Source organism: Gallus gallus, chromosome 2 (genome assembly GCF_016699485.2).
Source record: "Gallus gallus isolate bGalGal1 chromosome 2, bGalGal1.mat.broiler.GRCg7b, whole genome shotgun sequence".
NCBI lineage: Eukaryota > Metazoa > Chordata > Aves > Galliformes > Phasianidae > Gallus > Gallus gallus.
In genome coordinates this window covers 148,491,065-148,512,866 of record NC_052533.1, presented here as the reverse complement: position 1 = coordinate 148,512,866, position 21,802 = coordinate 148,491,065, and the positions used below count along the sequence as shown (strand labels likewise).

The following is a 21,802-nucleotide window of genomic DNA, read 5'->3' as shown; positions in this document are numbered from 1 at the left end:
ACAGTACCATGGTTAGAGCTCATTGGGGCCAAGGGGAGGTCCCAACCCGTATCAACCATGGCTTTCTGACCCCCACGGGGCACAGTACCATGGGTAGAGCTCATTGGGGCCAAGGGATGACCCTGACCCCAATTGACAGTGGCTTTCTGACCTCCACGGGGCACAGTACCATGGGTAGAGCTCATTGGGGCCAAGGGGAGGTCCCAACCCCTATCAACCATGGCTTTCTGACCGCCATGGGGCACTGTACCATGGGTAGAGCTCATTGGGGCCAAGGGGAGGTCCCAACCCGTATCAACCATGGCTTTCTGACCCCCACGGGGCACAGTACCATGGGTAGAGCTCATTGGGGCCAAGGGATGGCCCTGACCCCAATTGACAGTGGCTTTCTGACCGCCATGGGGCACAGTACCATGGGTAGAGCTCATTGGGGCCAAGGCGTGGCCCCAACCCCAATCGACCGTGGCTTTCTGACCTCCATGGGACACAGTACCATGGGTAGAGCTCATTGGGGCCAAGGGATGGGCCTGACCCCAATCGACCGTGGCTTTCTGACCCCCATGGGGCATAGTGCCATGGGTAGAGCTCATTGGGGCCAAGGCGTGGCCCCAACCCCAATCGACCGTGGCTTTCTGACCGCCATGGGGCACAGTACCATGGGTAGAGCTCATTGGGGTCACTCCCCGTTGCTCCCTTTGCCATCCTACAGCCTGCTCATTCCCTGACCGAGTGCTGACCTTCCTCCTCCCAAAACTGGAGAGCAGCAGTGAGAGGACGCGCGTGGGGACGTTGCTCATCATGAGGCAGATCATCAACAGCGCCCGTGAGTACGGTGGGGGCTCTGAGCATCCATCAGTGCCATCCCGGTGTCGCACCGTGATGGGGTTGGGTGGAGGAGGAGGAAGAGGAGGAGGAGGAGGAAGGGAGCAGAGCTGCGTCCTCAGCATCGCCGACCTCAGAGCATCCGTCCTTCTTTTTGCAGCCTCTCAGATGGAGATTAAAAAGCCCTTCATCCTTTCTTCGATGAAACTTCCCCTTCAAGACAGCAACAACAAAGTGAGCAGAGGTGGCTTCCCAAAACCCTGGGGGGTTCCCAGATCCCCTCCCCCCATCCCTGGAGCTCCTCACCCTCTCCCAGCACTGCCCACTGGTTGGACTGGGAGGTCTTGGAGGTCTTCTCCTCCGTGAATGACACTCTGTTCCTCTGTGTGGGCACGGTGGGGATTGGCCCCTGGTTGGGCTCAGTGATCGTGGCGATGTTGGTCGTGATTCCAACCTCGGTGACTCCTTGTGGTTGCAGGTGAGGCGCGCCGTGGTGCAGGTGATCAGCGCCATGGCTCACCATGGCTACCTGGAGCAGCCTGGTGGGGAGGCCATGCTGGAGTTCCTGGTGCGGCAGTGCGCCCTGCCCTCGGACGCGGTAAGGATCTCGTGGCACCTCGTCCAACCACACCCACCCTATGGTTCTGTGATCTTTCAGGACCTGTCCAACCTAAGCGTTCAGCAGTTCAATGTTTCTGATCCCCAAGGACCCTTCCACCACAACCCATCCTACAGTTCTGTGATCTTTCAGGACCTGTCCAACCTAAGCGTTCAGCAGCTCAATGTTTCTGGTCTACAAGGACCCTTCCACCACAACCCATCCTACAGTTCTGTGACCTTTCAGGACCCTCCCAACCCAACCCAACCATCCTACAGTTCTGTGACCTTTCAGGACCCTCCCAACCCAACCCAACCCATCCTACAGTTCTGTGACCTTTCAGGACTCTTCCAACCCAACCCAACCCATCCTACAGTTCCGTGGTCTTTCAGGACCCTTCCAACCCAACCCAACCCATCCTACAGTTCTGTGATCTTTCAGGACTCTTCCAACCCAACCCAACCCATCCTACAGTTCCGTGGTCTTTCAGGACCCTTCCAACTCAACCCAACCCATCCTACAGTTCTGTGATCTTTCAGGACCTGTCCAACCTAAGCGTTCAGCAGCTCCATGTTTCTGGTCTACAAGGACCCTTCCAGCACAACCCATCCTACAGTTCTGTGACCTTTCAGGACCTCTCCAACCCAACCCAACCCATCCTACAGTTCTGTGATCTTTCAGGACCCTTCCAACCCAACCCATCCTACAGTTCTGTGATCTTTCAGGACCCTTCCAACTCAACCCAACCCATCCTACAGTTCTGTGATCTTTCAGGACCTGTCCAACCTAAGCGTTCAGCAGTTCAATGTTTCTGATCCCCAAGCACCCTTCCAGCACAACCCATCCTACAGTTCTGTGATCTTTCAGGACCTGTCCAACCTAAGCGTTCAGCAGTTCAATGTTTCTGATCTTTCAGGACCCTTCCAGCACAACCCATCCTACAGTTCTGTGATCTTTCAGGACCTGTCCAACCCAACCCATCCTACAGTTCTGTGATCTTTCAGGACCCTTCCAACTCAACCCAACCCATCCTACAGTTCTGTGATCTTTCAGGACCCTTCCAACTCAACCCAACCCATCCTACAGTTCTGTGATCTTTCAGGACCTGTCCAACCTAAGCGTTCAGCAGCTCAATGTTTCTGGTCTACAAGGACCCTTTCAGCACAACCCATTCTACAGTTCCGTGGTCTTTCAGGACCCTTCCAACCCAACCCAGCCCATCCTACAGTTCTGTGATCTTTCAGGACTCTTCCAACTCAACCCAACCCATCCTACAGTTCTGTGATCTTTCAGGACCTGTCCAACCTAAGCGTTCAGCAGTTCAATGTTTCTGATCCCCAAGGACCCTTCCAGCACAACCCATCCTACAGTTCTGTGATCTTTCAGGACCTGTCCAACCTAAGCGTTCAGCAGCTCAATGTTTCTGGTCTACAAGGACCCTTTCAGCACAACCCATTCTACAGTTCCGTGGTCTTTCAGGACCCTTCCAACCCAACCCAACCCATCCTACAGTTCTGTGATCTTTCAGGACCTGTCCAACCTAAGCGTTCAGCAGCTCAATGTTTCTGATCTTTCAGGACCCTTCCAGCACAACCCATCCTACAGTTCTGTGATCTTTCAGGACCTGTCCAACCTAAGCGTTCAGCGGTTCAATGTTTCTGATCTTTCAGGACCCTTCCAGCACAACCCATCCTACAGTTCTGTGACCTTTCAGGACCCTCCCAACCCAACCCAACCCATCCTACAGTTCTGTGACCTTTCAGGACTCTTCCAACCCAACCCAACCCATCCTACAGTTCCGTGGTCTTTCAGGACCCTTCCAACCCAACCCAACCCATCCTACAGTTCTGTGATCTTTCAGGAGTCTTCCAACCCAACCCAACCCATCCTACAGTTCTGTGATCTTTCAGGACCTGTCCAACCTAAGCGTTCAGCAGTTCAATGTTTCTGATCCCCAAGCACCCTTCCAGCACAACCCATCCTACAGTTCTGTGATCTTTCAGGACCTCTCCAACCTAAGCGTTCAGCGGTTCAATGTTTCTGATCTTTCAGGACCCTTCCAGCACAACCCATCCTACAGTTCTGTGATCTTTCAGGACCCTTCCAACCCAACCCAACCCATCCTACAGTTCTGTGATCTTTCAGGACTCTTCCAACCCAACCCAACCCATCCTACAGTTCTGTGACCTTTCAGGACCCTTCCAACTCAACCCAACCCATCCTACAGTTCTGTGATCTTTCAGGACCTGTCCAACCTAAGCGTTCAGCAGTTCAATGTTTCTGATCTTTCAGGACCCTTCCAGCACAACCCATCCTACAGTTCTGTGATCTTTCAGGACCCTTCCAACTCAACCCAACCCATCCTACAGTTCTGTGATCTTTCAGGACCCTCCCAACCCAACCCAACCCATCCTACAGTTCCGTGGTCTTTCAGGACTCTTCCAACCCAACCCAATCCATCCTACAGTTCTGTGACCTTTCTGGACCCTTCCAACTCAACCCAACCCATCCTACAGTTCTGTGATCTTTCAGGACCTGTCCAACCTAAGCGTTCAGCAGCTCAATGTTTCTGATCTTTCAGGACCCTTCCAGCACAACCCATCCTACAGTTCTGTGATCTTTCAGGACCTGTCCAACCTAAGCGTTCAGCGGTTCAATGTTTCTGATCTTTCAGGACCCTTCCAGCACAACCCATCCTACAGTTCTGTGACCTTTCAGGACCCTCCCAACCCAACCCAACCCATCCTACAGTTCTGTGACCTTTCAGGACTCTTCCAACCCAACCCAACCCATCCTACAGTTCCGTGGTCTTTCAGGACCCTTCCAACCCAACCCAACCCATCCTACAGTTCTGTGATCTTTCAGGAGTCTTCCAACCCAACCCAACCCATCCTACAGTTCTGTGATCTTTCAGGACCTGTCCAACCTAAGCGTTCAGCAGTTCAATGTTTCTGATCCCCAAGCACCCTTCCAGCACAACCCATCCTACAGTTCTGTGATCTTTCAGGACCTCTCCAACCTAAGCGTTCAGCGGTTCAATGTTTCTGATCTTTCAGGACCCTTCCAGCACAACCCATCCTACAGTTCTGTGATCTTTCAGGACCCTTCCAACCCAACCCAACCCATCCTACAGTTCTGTGATCTTTCAGGACTCTTCCAACCCAACCCAACCCATCCTACAGTTCTGTGACCTTTCAGGACCCTTCCAACTCAACCCAACCCATCCTACAGTTCTGTGATCTTTCAGGACCTGTCCAACCTAAGCGTTCAGCAGTTCAATGTTTCTGATCTTTCAGGACCCTTCCAGCACAACCCATCCTACAGTTCTGTGATCTTTCAGGACCCTTCCAACTCAACCCAACCCATCCTACAGTTCTGTGATCTTTCAGGACCCTTCCAACCCAACCCAACCCATCCTACAGTTCCGTGGTCTTTCAGGACTCTTCCAACCCAACCCAATCCATCCTACAGTTCTGTGACCTTTCTGGACCCTTCCAACTCAACCCAACCCATCCTACAGTTCTGTGATCTTTCAGGACCTGTCCAACCTAAGCGTTCAGCAGCTCAATGTTTCTGATCTTTCAGGACCCTTCCAGCACAACCCATCCTACAGTTCTGTGATCTTTCAGGACCTGTCCAACCTAAGCGTTCAGCGGTTCAATGTTTCTGATCTTTCAGGACCCTTCCAGCACAACCCATCCTACAGTTCTGTGACCTTTCAGGACCCTCCCAACCCAACCCAACCCATCCTACAGTTCTGTGACCTTTCAGGACTCTTCCAACCCAACCCAACCCATCCTACAGTTCCGTGGTCTTTCAGGACCCTTCCAACCCAACCCAACCCATCCTACAGTTCCGTGGTCTTTCAGGACCCTTCCAACCCAACCCAACCCATCCTACAGTTCTGTGATCTTTCAGGAGTCTTCCAACCCAACCCAACCCATCCTACAGTTCTGTGATCTTTCAGGACCCTTCCAACTCAACCCAACCCATCCTACAGTTCTGTGATCTTTCAGGACCTGTCCAACCTAAGCGTTCAGCAGTTCAATGTTTCTGATCCCCAAGCACCCTTCCAGCACAACCCATCCTACAGTTCTGTGATCTTTCAGGACCTCTCCAACCTAAGCGTTCAGCGGTTCAATGTTTCTGATCTTTCAGGACCCTTCCAGCACAACCCATCCTACAGTTCTGTGATCTTTCAGGACCCTTCCAACCCAACCCAACCCATCCTACAGTTCTGTGATCTTTCAGGACTCTTCCAACCCAACCCAACCCATCCTACAGTTCTGTGACCTTTCAGGACCCTTCCAACTCAACCCAACCCATCCTACAGTTCTGTGATCTTTCAGGACCTGTCCAACCTAAGCGTTCAGCAGTTCAATGTTTCTGATCTTTCAGGACCCTTCCAGCACAACCCATCCTACAGTTCTGTGATCTTTCAGGACCCTTCCAACCCAACCCAACCCATCCTACAGTTCTGTGATCTTTCAGGACCCTCCCAACCCAACCCAACCCATCCTACAGTTCTGTGACCTTTCAGGACTCTTCCAACCCAACCCAACCCATCCTACAGTTCCGTGGTCTTTCAGGACCCTTCCAACCCAACCCAACCCATCCTACAGTTCTGTGATCTTTCAGGACTCTTCCAACCCAACCCAACCCATCCTACAGTTCTGTGACCTTTCAGGACCCTTCCAACTCAACCCAACCCATCCTACAGTTCTGTGATCTTTCAGGACCTCTCCAACCTAAGCGTTCAGCGGTTCAATGTTTCTGATCTTTCAGGACCCTTCCAGCACAACCCATCCTACAGTTCTGTGATCTTTCAGGACCCTTCCAACCCAACCCAACCCATCCTACAGTTCTGTGACCTTTCAGAACTCTTCCAACCCAACCCAACCCATCCTACAGTTCTGTGATCTTTCAGGACTCTTCCAACCCAACCCAACCCATCCTACAGTTCTGTGACCTTTCAGGACCCTTCCAACTCAACCCAACCCATCCTACAGTTCTGTGATCTTTCAGGACCTGTCCAACCTAAGCGTTCAGCAGCTCAATGTTTCTGGTCTACAAGGACCCTTCCAGCACAACCCATCCTACAGTTCTGTGACCTTTCAGGACCCTCCCAACCCAACCCAACCCATCCTACAGTTCTGTGATCTTTCAGGACCCTTCCAACTCAACCCAACCCATCCTACAGTTCTGTGATCTTTCAGGACCTGTCCAACCTAAGCGTTCAGCAGTTCAATGTTTCTGATCCCCAAGCACCCTTCCAGCACAACCCATCCTACAGTTCTGTGATCTTTCAGGACCTGTCCAACCTAAGCGTTCAGCAGCTCAATGTTTCTGGTCTACAAGGACCCTTCCACCACAACCCATCCTACAGTTCTGTGACCTTTCAGGACCCTCCCAACCCAACCCAACCCATCCTACAGTTCTGTGATCTTTCAGGACTCTTCCAACCCAACCCAATCCATCCTACAGTTCTGTGGTCTTTCAGGACCCTTCCAACTCAACCCAACCCATCCTACAGTTCTGTGATCTTTCAGGACCTGTCCAACCTAAGCGTTCAGCAGTTCAATGTTTCTGATCTTTCAGGACCCTTCCAGCACAACCCATCCTACAGTTCTGTGATCTTTCAGGACCTGTCCAACCCAACCCATCCTACAGTTCTGTGATCTTTCAGGACCTGTCCAACCTAAGCGTTCAGCAGCTCAATGTTTCTGGTCTACAAGGACCCTTCCACCACAACCCATCCTACAGTTCTGTGACCTTTCAGGACCCTCCCAACCCAACCCAACCCATCCTACAGTTCTGTGATCTTTCAGGACTCTTCCAACCCAACCCAATCCATCCTACAGTTCTGTGGTCTTTCAGGACCCTTCCAACTCAACCCAACCCATCCTACAGTTCTGTGATCTTTCAGGACCTGTCCAACCTAAGCGTTCAGCAGTTCAATGTTTCTGATCTTTCAGGACCCTTCCAGCACAACCCATCCTACAGTTCTGTGATCTTTCAGGACCTGTCCAACCCAACCCATCCTACAGTTCTGTGATCTTTCAGGACCCTTCCAACTCAACCCAACCCATCCTACAGTTCTGTGATCTTTCAGGACCCTTCCAACTCAACCCAACCCATCCTACAGTTCTGTGACCTTTCAGGACTCTTCCAACCCAACCCAATCCATCCTACAGTTCTGTGACCTTTCAGGACCCTTCCAACTCAACCCAACCCATCCTACAGTTCTGTGATCTTTCAGGACCTGTCCAACCTAAGCGTTCAGCAGTTCAATGTTTCTGATCCCCAAGGACCCTTCCAGCACAACCCATCCTACAGTTCTGTGATCTTTCAGGACCTGTCCAACCCAACCCATCCTACAGTTCTGTGATCTTTCAGGACCCTTCCAACTCAACCCAACCCATCCTATAGTTCTGTGATCTTTCAGGACCCTTCCAACTCAACCCAACCCATCCTACAGTTCTGTGATCTTTCAGGACCTGTTCAACCTAAGCGTTCAGCAGCTCAATGTTTCTGGTCTACAAGGACCCTTTCAGCACAACCCATCCTACAGTTCTGTGATCTTTCAGGACCCTTCCAACCCAACCCAACCCATCCTACAGTTCTGTGATCTTTCAGGACTCTTCCAACCCAACCCAACCCATCCTACAGTTCTGTGACCTTTCAGGACCCTTCCAACTCAACCCAACCCATCCTACAGTTCTGTGATCTTTCAGGACCTGTCCAACCTAAGCGTTCAGCAGTTCAATGTTTCTGATCTTTCAGGACCCTTCCAGCACAACCCATCCTACAGTTCTGTGATCTTTCAGGACCCTCCCAACCCAACCCATCCTACAGTTCTGTGATCTTTCAGGACCCTTCCAACTCAACCCAACCCATCCTACAGTTCTGTGATCTTTCAGGACCCTTCCAACCCAACCCAACCCAACCCAACCCATCCTGCAGTTCTGTGATCTTTCAGGACCCTTCCAACCCAACTGTTGAGCTGTTCTATGTTTCTGACCTGTAAGGACCCTTCCAACCGAACCCATTTTATGGTTCTGGAATCTTTCCAGACCCTTCCAGCCCAACCCGTCCTATAGTTCTGGGATCTTTCAGGACCTGCCTGTGCCAATTGGTCAGCAGTTCTATGTTTCATATCTCTCAGGACCCTTCTAACCCAACCCACTCTATAGTTCTGTGGTCTTTCAGGACCCTTCCAGTCCAACTGTTGAGCTGTTCTATGTTTCTGACCTGTAAGGACCCTTCCAACCCAACCCATCCTATAGTTCTGTGATCTTTCAGGACCTGCCCGTGCCAACTGTTCAGCAGTTCTATGTTTCTCATCTATAGACTCTTCCAACCCAACCCATCCAATGGCTCTGTGATCTTATAGGACCATTTCAACTCAGTCCATGCTATATTGCTGTGATCTTTCAGGACCCTTCCAACATAATCCATCTTACAGTTCTGTCATCTTTCAGGACCTGTCCAGGCCAACCATTAAATAGTTCTGTGATTCTGATCTATAAGGACACTTCCAACTCATCCAATGGTTCTGTGATCTTTTAGGACCCTTCCAGTCCATCCTATAGTTCTGTGAGCTATAAGGACCCTTCCAACCCAACGCTTAGGCGGTTTTATGATTCTCTGACCTTTCAGGACCTTTCCAACTCAACTGTTCAGCAATTCTGTGCCTCTCTGATCTAGAAGGACCCTTCCAACCCAATCATTCTGTGGTTTTATGATTCTGTGACCTTTCAGGACCTTTCCAACCCAACCCTTAGGCGGTTTTATGATTCTGTGAGCTTTCAGGACCCCTCCAACTCAACTGTTCAGCAATTCTGTGCCTCTCTGATCTATAAGGACCCTTCCAACCCAATCCTTCAGCGATTTTATGATTCTCTGACCTTTCAGGACCTTTCCAACTCAACTGTTCACCATTTCTGTGCCTCACTGATCTATAAGGACCCTTCCAACCCAATCCTTCAGCGATTTTCTGATTCTGTGACATTTCAGGACCTTTCCAACCCAACCCATAGGTGGTTTTATGATTCTCTGACCTTTCAGGATCCTTCCAACTCAACTGTTCACCATTTCTGTGCCTCTCTGATCTTTTAGGACCCTTCCAACCCAATCCTTCAGCGATTTTATGATTCTCTGACCTTTCAGGACCTTTCCAACCCAACCCTTAGGCAGTTTTATGATTCTGTGACCTTTCAGGACCCCTCCAACTCAACTGTTCAGCAATTCTGTGCCTCACTGATCTATAAGGACCCTTCCAACCCAATCCTTCAGCGATTTTCTGATTCTGTGACATTTCAGGACCTTTCCAACCCAACCCATAGGTGGTTTTATGATTCTCTGACCTTTCAGGATCCTTCCAACTCAACTGTTCACCATTTCTGTGCCTCTCTGATCTTTTAGGACCCTTCCAACCCAATCGTTCAGCGATTTTATGATTCTCTGACCTTTCAGGACCTTTCCAACCCAACCCTTAGGCAGTTTTATGATTCTGTGACCTTTCAGGACCCTTCCAACTCAACTGTTCATCATTTCTGTGCTTCACTGATCTATAAGGACCCTTCCAACCCAATCGTTCAGCGATTTTATGATTCTGTGACCTTTCGGGACCTTTCCAACCCAACCCTTAGGCAGTTTTATGGTTCTCTGATCCACAATTCAGGGGTTTTGATGCCTTTCTCTCCCCGCAGCCCCAGAAGCAGCTCCCAGATGCGGATGACCCCACGAGCGACAGCGTGCGGAGCATCAGCGTCAACACTCTCCTCCTCCTCAGCACCACCGTCGATCGGATGAACAACGTGAGTGTGCGCCGGCGGGGACCCCCCCTCCTCTGTCAGCCACCGTTGTCACCATCCCATCCCATCCCTTCTGTGCTCTGGGCTCAAGGGGGGGAGTCCTTCCACTCAAAGTCATGGAATCACTGAATCACTGAGGTTGGAATGGACCTCCAAGCTCATCCATCCAGTCCAACAGTCCACATGGCATTAATGTTTCCCCACTAAACCAGTAGACCCCACTAAGTGCTCCGTCGGGAACTGGAAGTGGTGGTGGGGTCATCGTCCCTGGGGTTGTTCATACTGGGGAGGTGTGGCACCTGGGGACATGTTCAGTGGGATGGGTTGGTGTGGGGTTGGGGATCTTGGAGGTCTTTTCCAGCCCTTATGACTTTATGGGTCTCTTTAGGGCCATGGTAGAGTGAGTTGGGGTTGGATTGGATGATCTTGGAGTTCTCTTCTGACCTTAATGACTCTGTGGCTCTATTTCGGGTCATGGTGGAGATGAGTTGGGCTTGGGGATCTTGTAGGTCTCTTCCCATCTCAGTGACTCTATGGTTCTATTTAGGGCCGTGGTAGAGATGGGTTGCAGTTGAGTTGGGGATCTTGGAGTTCTTTTCCCACCTTGATGACTCTGTGGTTCTATTTAGGGTCATGGTGGAGATGGGTTGGGCTTGGGGATCTTGGAGGTCTCTTCCAATCTCAGTGACTCTGTGGTTCTACTTAGGGCCATGGTGGGCTGGGCTGGGGTTGGACTGGATGATCTTGGTGGTCTTCTCCAACTTCACTGGGTCTCTGGTTCTGTTTAGGGTCGCAGAGGGGTGAGTTGACCATTGAACTTGGGGATTCTAGAGCTCTCTCCCAAGCTTAATGACTCTGTGGGTCAATTTAGGGCCACGGTGGGCTGGGTTAGGGCTGGACTGGAGGATCTCGGAGGTCTCTTCTGACTTTAATGACTCTAAGGGTCTATTTAGGGTCGTAGTGGGATGGGTTGGCATTGAACTGGATGATCTTGAAGGTCTCTTCCAACCTTAATGACTCTGTGGGTCTATTTAGGGCCACGATGGGCTGGGTTAGGGCTGGACTGGAGAATCTCGGAGGTCTCTTCTGACTTTAATGACTCTAAGGGTCTATTTAGGGTCATAGTGGGATGGGTTGGCATTGAACTGGATGATCCTGAAGGTCTCTTCCAACCTTAATGACTCTGTGGGTCTATTTAGGGCCACGATGGGCTGGGTTAGGGCTGGACTGGAAAATCTCGGAGGTCTCTTCTGACTTTAATGACTCTAAGGGTCTATTTAGGGTCGTAGTGGGATGGGTTGGCATTGAACTGGATGATCTTGAAGGTCTCTTCCAACCTTAATGACTCTGTGGGTCCATTTAGGGCCACGATGGGCTGGGTTAGGGCTGGACTGGAGAATCTCGGAGGTCTCTTCTGACTTTAATGACTCTAAGGGTCTATTTAGGGTCGTAGTGGGATGGGTTGGCATTGAACTGGATGATCTTGAAGGTCTCTTCCAACCTTAATGACTCTGTGGGTCTATTTAGGGCCACGGTGGGCTGGGTTAGGGCTGGACTGGAGGATCTCGGAGGTTTCTTCTGACTTTAATGACTCTAAGGGTCTATTTAGGGTCATAGTGGGATGGGTTGGCATTGAACTGGATGATCTTGAAGGTCTCTTCCAACCTTAATGACTCTGTGGGTCCATTTAGGGCCACGGTGGGCTGGGTTAGGGCTGGACTGGAGGATCTCGGAGGTCTCTTCTGACTTTAATGACTCTAGGGGTCTATTTAGGGTCATAGTGGGATGGGTTGGCATTGAACTGGATGATCCTGAAGGTCTCTTCCAACCTTAATGACTCTGTGGGTCTATTTAGGGCCACGGTGGGCTGGGTTAGGGCTGGACTGGAGGATCTCAGAGGTCTCTTCTGACTTTAATGACTCTAAGGGTCTATTTAGGGTCATAGTGGGATGGGTTGGCATTGAACTGGATGATCCTGAAGGTCTCTTCCAACCTTAATGACTCTGTGGGTCTATTTAGGGCCACGGTGGGCTGGGTTAGGGCTGGACTGGAGGATCTCGGAGGTCTCTTCTGACTTTAATGACTCTAAGGGTCTATTTAGGGTCGTAGTGGGATGGGTTGGCATTGAACTGGATGATCTTGAAGGTCTCTTCCAACCTTAATGACTCTGTGGGTCCATTTAGGGCCACGATGGGCTGGGTTAGGGCTGGACTGGAGAATCTCGGAGGTCTCTTCTGACTTTAATGACTCTAAGGGTCTATTTAGGGTCGTAGTGGGATGGGTTGGCATTGAACTGGATGATCTTGAAGGTCTCTTCCAACCTTAATGACTCTGTGGGTCTATTTAGGGCCACGGTGGGCTGGGTTAGGGCTGGACTGGAGGATCTCGGAGGTTTCTTCTGACTTTAATGACTCTAAGGGTCTATTTAGGGTCATAGTGGGATGGGTTGGCATTGAACTGGATGATCTTGAAGGTCTCTTCCAACCTTAATGACTCTGTGGGTCCATTTAGGGCCACGGTGGGCTGGGTTAGGGCTGGACTGGAGGATCTCGGAGGTCTCTTCTGACTTTAATGACTCTAGGGGTCTATTTAGGGTCATAGTGGGATGGGTTGGCATTGAACTGGATGATCCTGAAGGTCTCTTCCAACCTTAATGACTCTGTGGGTCTATTTAGGGCCACGGTGGGCTGGGTTAGGGCTGGACTGGAGGATCTCAGAGGTCTCTTCTGACTTTAATGACTCTAAGGGTCTATTTAGGGTCATAGTGGGATGGGTTGGCATTGAACTGGATGATCCTGAAGGTCTCTTCCAACCTTAATGACTCTGTGGGTCTATTTAGGGCCACGGTGGGCTGGGTTAGGGCTGGACTGGAGGATCTCGGAGGTCTCTTCTGACTTTAATGACTCTAAGGGTCTATTTAGGGTCGTAGTGGGATGGGTTGGCATTGAACTGGATGATCCTGAAGGTCTCTTCCAACCTTAATGACTCTGTGGGTCTATTTAGGGTCACGGTGGGCTGGGTTAGGGCTGGACTGGAGGATCTCGGAGGTCTCTTCTGACTTTAATGACTCTAAGGGTCTATTTAGGGTCGTAGTGGGATGGGTTGGCATTGAACTGGATGATCTTGAAGGTCTCTTCCAACCTTAATGACTCTGTGGGTCCATTTAGGGCCACGGTGGGCTGGGTTAGGGCTGGACTGGAGGATCTCGGAGGTCTCTTCTGACTTTAATGACTCTAAGGGTCTATTTAGGGTCATAGTGGGATGGGTTGGCATTGAACTGGATGATCCTGAAGGTCTCTTCCAACCTTAATGACTCTAGGGGTCTATTTAGGGTCATAGTGGGATGGGTTGGCATTGAACTGGATGATCCTGAAGGTCTCTTCCAACCTTAATGACTCTGTGGGTCCATTTAGGGCCACGGTGGGCTGGGTTAGGGCTGGACTGGAGGATCTCGGAGGTCTCTTCTGACTTTAATGACTCTAAGGGTCTATTTAGGGTCATAGTGGGATGGGTTGGCATTGAACTGGATGATCCTGAAGGTCTCTTCCAACCTTAATGACTCTGTGGGTCCATTTAGGGCCGTGATGGGGTGGGTTGGGGTTGGGTTGGGGACCTCAGAAGTCTCATCCAACCTTAACAATTCCACGATGCCGTGAATACCCCTGGAGCTGGCATCTCCCCACTCCTGTCCCGTTGTGTTGTGGGCTCTGCATCCCCCGCTCCCCTGCAGGTGCTGTGGCCGTACCTCCTGGAGTTCGTCACTCCTGTGCAGTTCACCAACGCTCTGACTCCCATCTGCAAGAGCCTCATGCATTTGTCCGTGAAGAAACGGGAGGAGGGAGGGAACACATCCCTGATCCCATACGACCTCAACGGTTGGTACGGGCGTGAGCAGGAAAGGTTGATCTGCTCGGGGTCAGGGGGAGATGCTGTCTTACGCTGTTTTCCTTCTGTCTGTAGGAAATCTTCCTTCGCCCCACGCCCTGACGACGAGGCTGTTGGTATGTGGGGTGGGGGCAGAGCGATGCCCCTCATTGGGTGATCATATGAGGGCAATGGGACATGGGGGAATGGGTTGAACCCAACAGAGGGCAGATTGGGGTCAGATGTGGGGAAATCCTTCACCCAGAGACAGTGTGGCCCCAGCACTGCTGCCCAGAGCTGTGGGTGCCCCATCCCCGGAGGTGCGCGAGGCTGTATGTGGGGCCCTGGGCAGCCTGACCTTGGGGGGCAGCCGGCCCATGGCAGGGGTGGGGCTGGGGGTCCCTTTCCAACTCAATCCAACCCATCCGATGGTTCTCTGATCTGTAAGGACCCTTCCAAGTCATGCTGTAATTCCCTGCTTTTTTGATCTTGAATGACCCTCCCAACCCAGCAATTCCATGATTCTGTGACCTTTAAGGACTTTTCCAAACCCAACTCATTCTATGGCTTTGTCGTCTTTAAGGACCCTTCCAACCCAAGTCACACTCTAATTCCATGCTTCTTTGATCTTCAGTGGCCCTTCTAACCCCACCCCTTTTATGGCTCTTTAAGGACCCTTCCAACCCAACCATTCCATTGCTCTGTGATCTTCAACGACCCTCCCAACCCCTTCTCTACCTCCACAACCTTCAAGGGCTCTCCCAACCTATTTTATGGCGTTACGAACTTTCAGGACCCTCCCAACCCAACTCTTCCATTCCTCTGTGACCTTCAAGGGCTCTCCCAACCCATTCTATGGCTCTATGAACTTTCAGGACCCTCCCAACCCAACTCTTCCATGCCTATGTGACCTTCAAGGACCCTCCCAACCCCTTCTCTACCTCTACAATGTTCAAGGGCTCTCCCAACCCATTTTATGGCATTATGAACTTTCAGGACCCTCCCAACCCAACTCCTCCATTGCTCCATGACCTTCAAGGACCCTCACACCCCCTTCTCTACCTCTACAATGTTCAAGGGCTCTCCCAACCCATTCTATGGCTCTATGAACTTTCAGGACCCTCCCAACCCAACTCTTCCATGCCTATGTGACCTTCAAGGACCCTCACACCCCCTTCTCTACCTCTACAATGTTCAAGGGCTCTCCCAACCCATTCTATGGCTCTATGAACTTTCAGGACCCTCCCAACCCAACTCTTCCATGCCTATGTGACCTTCAAGGACCCTCACACCCCCTTCTCTACCTCTACAATGTTCAAGGGCTCTCCCAACCCATTCTATGGCTCTATGAACTTTCAGGACCCTCCCAACACAACTCTTCCATGCCTCTGTGACCTTCAAGGACCCTCCCAACCCCTTCTATGGCTCTGTGACCTTTCAGGACCCTTCCAACCCATCTCATTGCTCCCTTTCCAGGTGGTGTCCTCCCGGCCCTACACGGGGGACGGTCGGGGTGCAGCAGCGCTGCGGCTCCTGCATGCGTTGTGTTGCAGTGTCCACCCTGCACTGGAGCAGCTTTGGAGCAAAAGGGTTCCTTTGCTGGTGGAGCGCATCGAGGGTAGGAGGGGGTTTCTCTGGGGAGGGACAGGGGGCTGTCTGACACCTTTTGGGGCCAGAGGGGCACAAAAGAGATTTCTCCTAGAGAACACCGAGAAGTCGCTGCACCCGGAGGAGTGGGAAGAGGAGCTGCTGCTGGTGGGTGCTTCCATGCTATTGGAGGTGGGAGGGTGAAGTGTGGGTGGCTTTGGCACTTGGGATCCGTGTACCAAGCTGGGGCTGGACCGGTCCCACGGGTGTCTGCTGCTTAATTGGAGAGCCATAAAATAGGGCATGGAGAGAGGTAATCAACCCCGAGTGGAGCTTGTGGTGTTCTGCTGATGGTGTTGGATTGACCTGGGGCAGTTTCACATGGAGCAGGGGGAAAAAGGTGCATTTCTGGGCTGGGAGGAGGGAGCATGCAGTGAGGGTGATGGGTGTAGAAGAACAGTGTGAAATTCAACATGGGGCGGGTGGAGGGGCCTGCATCTTTCCGGGGGGCAATGACTGCAGAACCAATATGGGCTGGGGCTGAGCTGCTGGAAGGGAGCTCTGCAGAGAAGGACCTGTTGGTTAATCACTGGTTAATGATTGACCATCAGTTGACCAATGGTTGACTCAACCGTTGACCAGTAGTTGACCCAGGGGTTGACCAACAGCTGAACAATAGTTGACCCGACAGTTGACCAGTGGTTGACCACTGGTTGACCCAATGGTTGACCAGTGGTTGGCCAACAGCTGACCAGCAGTTGACCAGGAGCCAGCAGTGAGCCCTGGTGGCCAAGAGGGCCAATGGGACCCTGGTGTGCATTGCCCAGAGTGCAGCCAGCAGGGCAGGGAGTGCTGCTCCCCTCTGCTCTGCCCTGGGGGGGCACTGCTGGAGCACTGCACCCCATGCTGGGCTCCCAGTTCAGGGAAGACTGGGAACTGTTGGGAGAGCCCAGCGGGGAGTGTGGAGATGGGGAGGGGGCCTGGAGCCCCTCCTGGTGAGGACAGGCTGTGCACCTGGGGGAGAGAAGGCTGAGAGGGGTCTGAGCAGCACTGATGGATATCTGGAGGATGGGGAGTGGGAGGAGAGGGCTGGGTTGGGCTGGGGAAGCTGTAGAACTTTCCAACCTTGACCATCCCGTGGTTCTGTGGCCCAGCTCCTCCAGGAGACGCTGGCAGCCATTTCAGACAACGCTTGGATCTGCCACTTCGTGACGGAGATGTGCCGGCAGCTCAACGGCTACAACGGATTCCCCGCCGAGAAGGTGAGGGATGTGGGACCGGCAGTGGGGTCTGTGCTGGGAGAAGGGTGTTGGGAGGGAATCCAAACAGCAGGGGGTGAATTGGGGTCGGTCAGCGCGTTTGAGAATGGGATTCTTCCCATTTCCAGCGCGTGCGGTCGGTTCTGCCCCACGGTGTGTCAAGAGCTCGTCCAGGGGCAGTCAGTCAGTCCCGACGTCTGTCCTGCTGTCCCCTTGCTGTCCCCATTGTCCTCGTGGCCACGCTGGAGGCTTTGGTCCCCAATGCTCTTTTTGTCCTTCCAGAACTTTCTGTACAAGTGCATCGGGACGACGCTTGGGGCGTGCGTGAGCAAAGAGTTGGTCCAGAAGCAGCTGCAGGAGCTGCTGGAAACGGCCCGGTACAACGAAGAGGCGGAGTGGGAGGTGAGGTGGGCCGGGGGGTTCCGCCTATACCCGCTGCTTGAAGGGGATTTGGGGTCTTGCTATGTCCCCAGACTGGGGCTCACGTGGCCCCATGGGGCTGTGGGGCTTCCTGGGGCTCTTGGCCAACAATTGGCCAAGAAGGACCTGCAGGGTTTGGTTGGACAATGGTTGACCAGTGGATGGCCAGTGGTTGACCAGTAGTTGACCCAGTGGTTGACCCAATGGTTGACCAGTGGTTGACCAATGATGGACCAGTGGTTGACCAATGATGGACCAGTGGATGGCCAATAGTTGACCCAACGGTTGACCCAACAGTTGACCCAAGAATTGATGAATAAATGACCAGTGGTTGACCAGTATTTGACCAACAGTTGACCAATGATGGACCAGTGGTTGACCAATGATGGACCAGTGGATGGCCAATAGTTGACCCAACGGTTGACCCAACAGTTGACCCAAGAATTGATGAATAAATGACCAGTGGTTGACCAGTATTTGACCAACAGTTGACCAATGATGGACCAATGGTTGACCAATGATGGACCAGTGGATGGCCAATGGTTGACCCAACGGTTGACCCAAGAATTGATGAATAAATGACCAGTGGTTGACCAATATTTGACCAGTGGTTGACTAATGGTTGACCAGTATTTGACCAATGATTGTCCATTGTCTTACCAGCAATTGACCAATGGTTGATCCAATGTTCTACCAACATGTGAGCAATGACTGACCAACAGCTGACCAGCAGTTGACCAGTGGTTGACCAATGGTTGATCCGATGGTTAACCAACAGTTGATCCAGTGGTTGACCAGCATCTGTCCAATGGTTGTCCAATGGTTGACCAGTGGTTGATCCAATGGTTAACTAACAGTTGATCCAGTGGTTGACCAGTGGTTGTCCAATGGTTGTCCAGTGGTTGACCAGTGGTTCATCCGATGGTTAACCAACAGTTGATCCAGTGGTTGACCAGCATCTGTCCAATGGTTGTCCAATGGTTGACCAGTAGTTGATCCAATGGTTAACTAACAGTTGATCCAGTGGTTGACCAGTGGTTGTCCAATGGTTGTCCAGTGGTTGACCAGTGGTTGATCCGATGGTTAACCAACGGTTGATCCAGTGGTTGACCAGCATCTGTCCAATGGTTGTCCAATGGTTGACCAGTGGTTGATCCAATGGTTAACTAACAGTTGATCCAGTGGTTGACCAGTGGTTGTCCAATGGTTGTCCAGTGGTTGACCAGTGGTTGATCCGATGGTTAACCAACAGTTGATCCAGTGGTTGACCAGCATCTGTCCAATGGTTGTCCAGTGGTTGACCAGTGGTTGTCCAGCAGTTGACCTGTGGTTGACCAATGGTTGATCCAGTGGTTAACCAACAGTTGATCCAGTGGTTGACCAGCATCTGTCCAATGGTTGTCCAGTGGTTGACCAGTGGTTGTCCAGCAGTTGACCAGTGGTTGACCAATGGTTGATCCAGTGGTTAACCAACAGTTGATGCAGTGGTTGACCAGTGGTTGTCCAACGGTTGTCCAATGGTTGACCAGTGGTTGATCCAGTGGTTAACCAACAGTTGATCCAGTGGTTGACCAGTGGTTGTCCAATGGTTGTCCAGTGGTTGACCAGTGGTTGTCCAGTGGTTGACCAGTGGTTGACCAATGGTTGATCCAGTGGTTAACCAACAGTTGATGCAGTGGTTGACCAGTGGTTGTCCAACGGTTGTCCAATGGTTGACCAGTGGTTGATCCAGTGGTTAACCAACAGTTGATCCAGTGGTTGACCAACATCTGTCCAATGGTTGTCCAATGGTTGACCAGCTGTTGTCCAGCAGTTGACCAGTGGTTGACCAACAGTCGATCCAGTGGTTGACCAGTATCTGTCCAATGGTTGTCCAATGGTTGACCAGTGGTTGTCCAACAGTTGACCAGTGGTTGTCCAATGGTTGTCCAGTGGTTGACCAGTGGTTGTCCAGCCATTGACCAATGGTGACCAATCGTTGGCCAATGGTTGACCAACGGTTGACCCAGGAGTTGATCAGCAGTCGGCCAACAGTTGACCTCTGTTGCCCACGAGCCAGCAGTGAGCCCTGGTGGCCAAGTGGCCCAATGGGACCCTGGGGTGCATTGTCCAGAGCGCGGCCAGCAGGGCAGGGAGGTGCTGCTCCCCTCTGCTCTACCCTGGGGAGCGTGGGGGGCACAGTGGGAACACCGGGATTTGGGATACAGTGCTCCATCTTTGCACAATCCCACCCTCGGTCCCCCACCACACCACAGCCACCTCTCCGTGGGGTGCAAACGCCATCTCACGCTGCTCCAGTTTGCACAGCTCTGCGGAGGGCTGCATGAACAGTTGATGGCGTTCCAGCCTGACCTCCTGGGCCGCGCTGCTTTGCTGATGTCACCGTGTCACCACACCTTGTGTGTCCCCCCAAAGGGGGTGGTGGCTGCCAGCGCTGAGCTCAGCTGGGCACGGCTCAGCTGCCGGGAATTAAAGCAATCAAGGGGCTCTATTCAAGTGTCAGTGGGGTTGGGAATTAATTGCTTTCTTTGCTAATGTGTTTTCTCCTCCTCCCTCCAGGGACTCGCTTCCTGCTTCGGGATGTGTGCAATAAATCACCTGGAGGAAACGCTGGCCAAGCTGGAGGATTTCGTGCGGTCCGATGTCTTCAAGAAATCCGTGGGGCTGTTCAGTATTTTCAAGGTAAGGGGCTTCGTGGCTATAGGGTTCGGATTCTCTGTGGCTGTGGGGGTCACGGTGCCCCATGGCTATGGGGTTCTGATTCTCTGTGGCTATGGAGTTCCCAATTCTTTGTGGCTATGATGGTCCCAGTGCCCCATGGCTATGGGGTTCTGATTTTCCATGGCTTTGGGGGTCCTGGTCCCCCACTGGGGTTCCCAATTCTCTGTGGCTATGACGGTCCCAGTGCCCCCTAAGGGCTGTTGGGGTGTTTCCAGCTGCACTGTGTTTGGTGTGGGGCTGCAGGACCCCAGACTGTAGAGAGGGGGATTGGCAGCACCGTGTCTTGGTCTGAGGCCTTCGACACACGGAGATGTGGGGCTGTGGGGGTGAGGAGGGGGGAGGAGAGGGCACAGGGATGCTTGGGGGATGGAGCAGCTCTTAGGACAAAGGGGAGAAGTGCCTGAGGCTGTGGATGGGGCCCTGGGCAGTCAGAGATTGTGGGAGGCAGCCAGCCCGTGGCAGGAGTGGGGCTGGGGTCCTTTCCAACCCAACCGTGCTGTGGTTCAGTGATCTGTAAGGACCCTTCCAACCCAACCATCCCATGACTCTATGATCTGTAAGGACCCTTCCAACCCAACCATCCCCTGGCTCTATGGTCTGTAAGGACCCTTCCAACCCAACCATGCCATGGCTCTATGATCTGTAAGGACCCTTCCAACCAAACCATGCCATGGCTCTATGGTCTGTAAGGACCCTTCCAACCCAACCATCCCATGACTCTATGATCTGTAAGGACCCTTCCAACCCAACCATCCCCTGGCTCTATGGTCTGTAAGGACCCTTCCAACCCAACCATGCCATGGCTCTATGATCTGTAAGGACCCTTCCAACCAAACCATGCCATGGCTCTATGGTCTGTAAGGACCCTTCCAACCCAACCACTTGGTGGTTCTGTAATCTTTAGGGATCTTTCCAACCCAACCATGCCATGGCTCTGTGACCTTAAAGGACCTTTCCAACCCAACCATGCCATGGCTCCGTGACCTTTAAGGACCTTTCCAACCCAACCATCCTATGCCAGAACCCACAGCGACAACTGTGGTTGGCAAACCCATGCCTCAGGCAGGGACGTGCCACGTGTGGTCCTATGGGGTTCTGGGCACCTCTGTTGCTGACAGAATGGGGCACGAAGACCTCAAACCACAAGGAGGGGGCCCTGATCCCCCCAGAGCCCCCACTGAACCGTCCCACACACCCCCCCAGGACCGCAGTGACCATGAGGTGGAGAAGATCAAGAGTGCCCTCATCCTGTGCTATGGCTTCGTGGCCGCTCACGCTCCCAGGGAGCTGCTGCTGTCCCGCGTCGAGGCCGACATCCTAAGGAACATCTCCCAGTACTTCAGCACCAAGGTGGGCATTGGGGTGGGGGGCACGGAGCGCTCCGGGTAGGGGGGTAGGGATGGGGGGTGGGGGGAGCCGTGCAGGGACCGCTGGTCCTACGGACGCCGCCGCCGCTCAACGCCCATGTCTTGTTTTTGCAGGTTCTGGGGATAAAGGTAGAGACCAAGGTACAGTGTGGGGCGCTCAGTCTGCTCTGCTCTCTGCTCTGTCCTGCTCTCTCTACCTCTGGGGCTTGGGGCTGGGGGCTGGGAGCGGGGAATCATCCTGACCCTAAGCCCACGTCGGCAGGCAGAACTCAATGGGGTTCTTTCCCATTGGGGTTGTTTATTTTTTGGGGTGGGGGGGGGGGGGTGGTGCTGTGCGAAGCCAGGAGT

General features: G+C 52.5%; 1 protein-coding gene across 3 annotated transcripts in view; it reads left to right on the top strand.

The window, feature by feature from the left end:
• The window catches only part of LOC101749352 (maestro heat-like repeat-containing protein family member 1-like), a 98,045-nt gene that overhangs the window by 23,349 nt on the left and 52,894 nt on the right, over positions 1-21,802 (top strand). For 2 of the 3 annotated variants that reach the window (XM_046927233.1, XM_025148108.3), the window contains exons 10-22: positions 710-823; positions 983-1,056; positions 1,301-1,420; positions 10,132-10,239; positions 13,967-14,111; positions 14,197-14,237; positions 15,577-15,718; positions 15,803-15,855; positions 16,842-16,949; positions 17,229-17,348; positions 19,926-20,048; positions 21,291-21,437; positions 21,569-21,595. In XM_046927233.1, the coding sequence (XP_046783189.1) occupies positions 710-823; positions 983-1,056; positions 1,301-1,420; positions 10,132-10,239; positions 13,967-14,111; positions 14,197-14,237; positions 15,577-15,718; positions 15,803-15,855; positions 16,842-16,949; positions 17,229-17,348; positions 19,926-20,048; positions 21,291-21,437; positions 21,569-21,595 (1,322 nt within the window). The remainder of the gene's footprint in view (positions 1-709; positions 824-982; positions 1,057-1,300; positions 1,421-10,131; positions 10,240-13,966; positions 14,112-14,196; positions 14,238-15,576; positions 15,719-15,802; positions 15,856-16,841; positions 16,950-17,228; positions 17,349-19,925; positions 20,049-21,290; positions 21,438-21,568; positions 21,596-21,802) is intronic. The other variant, XM_025148109.3, reaches the window with a different exon arrangement.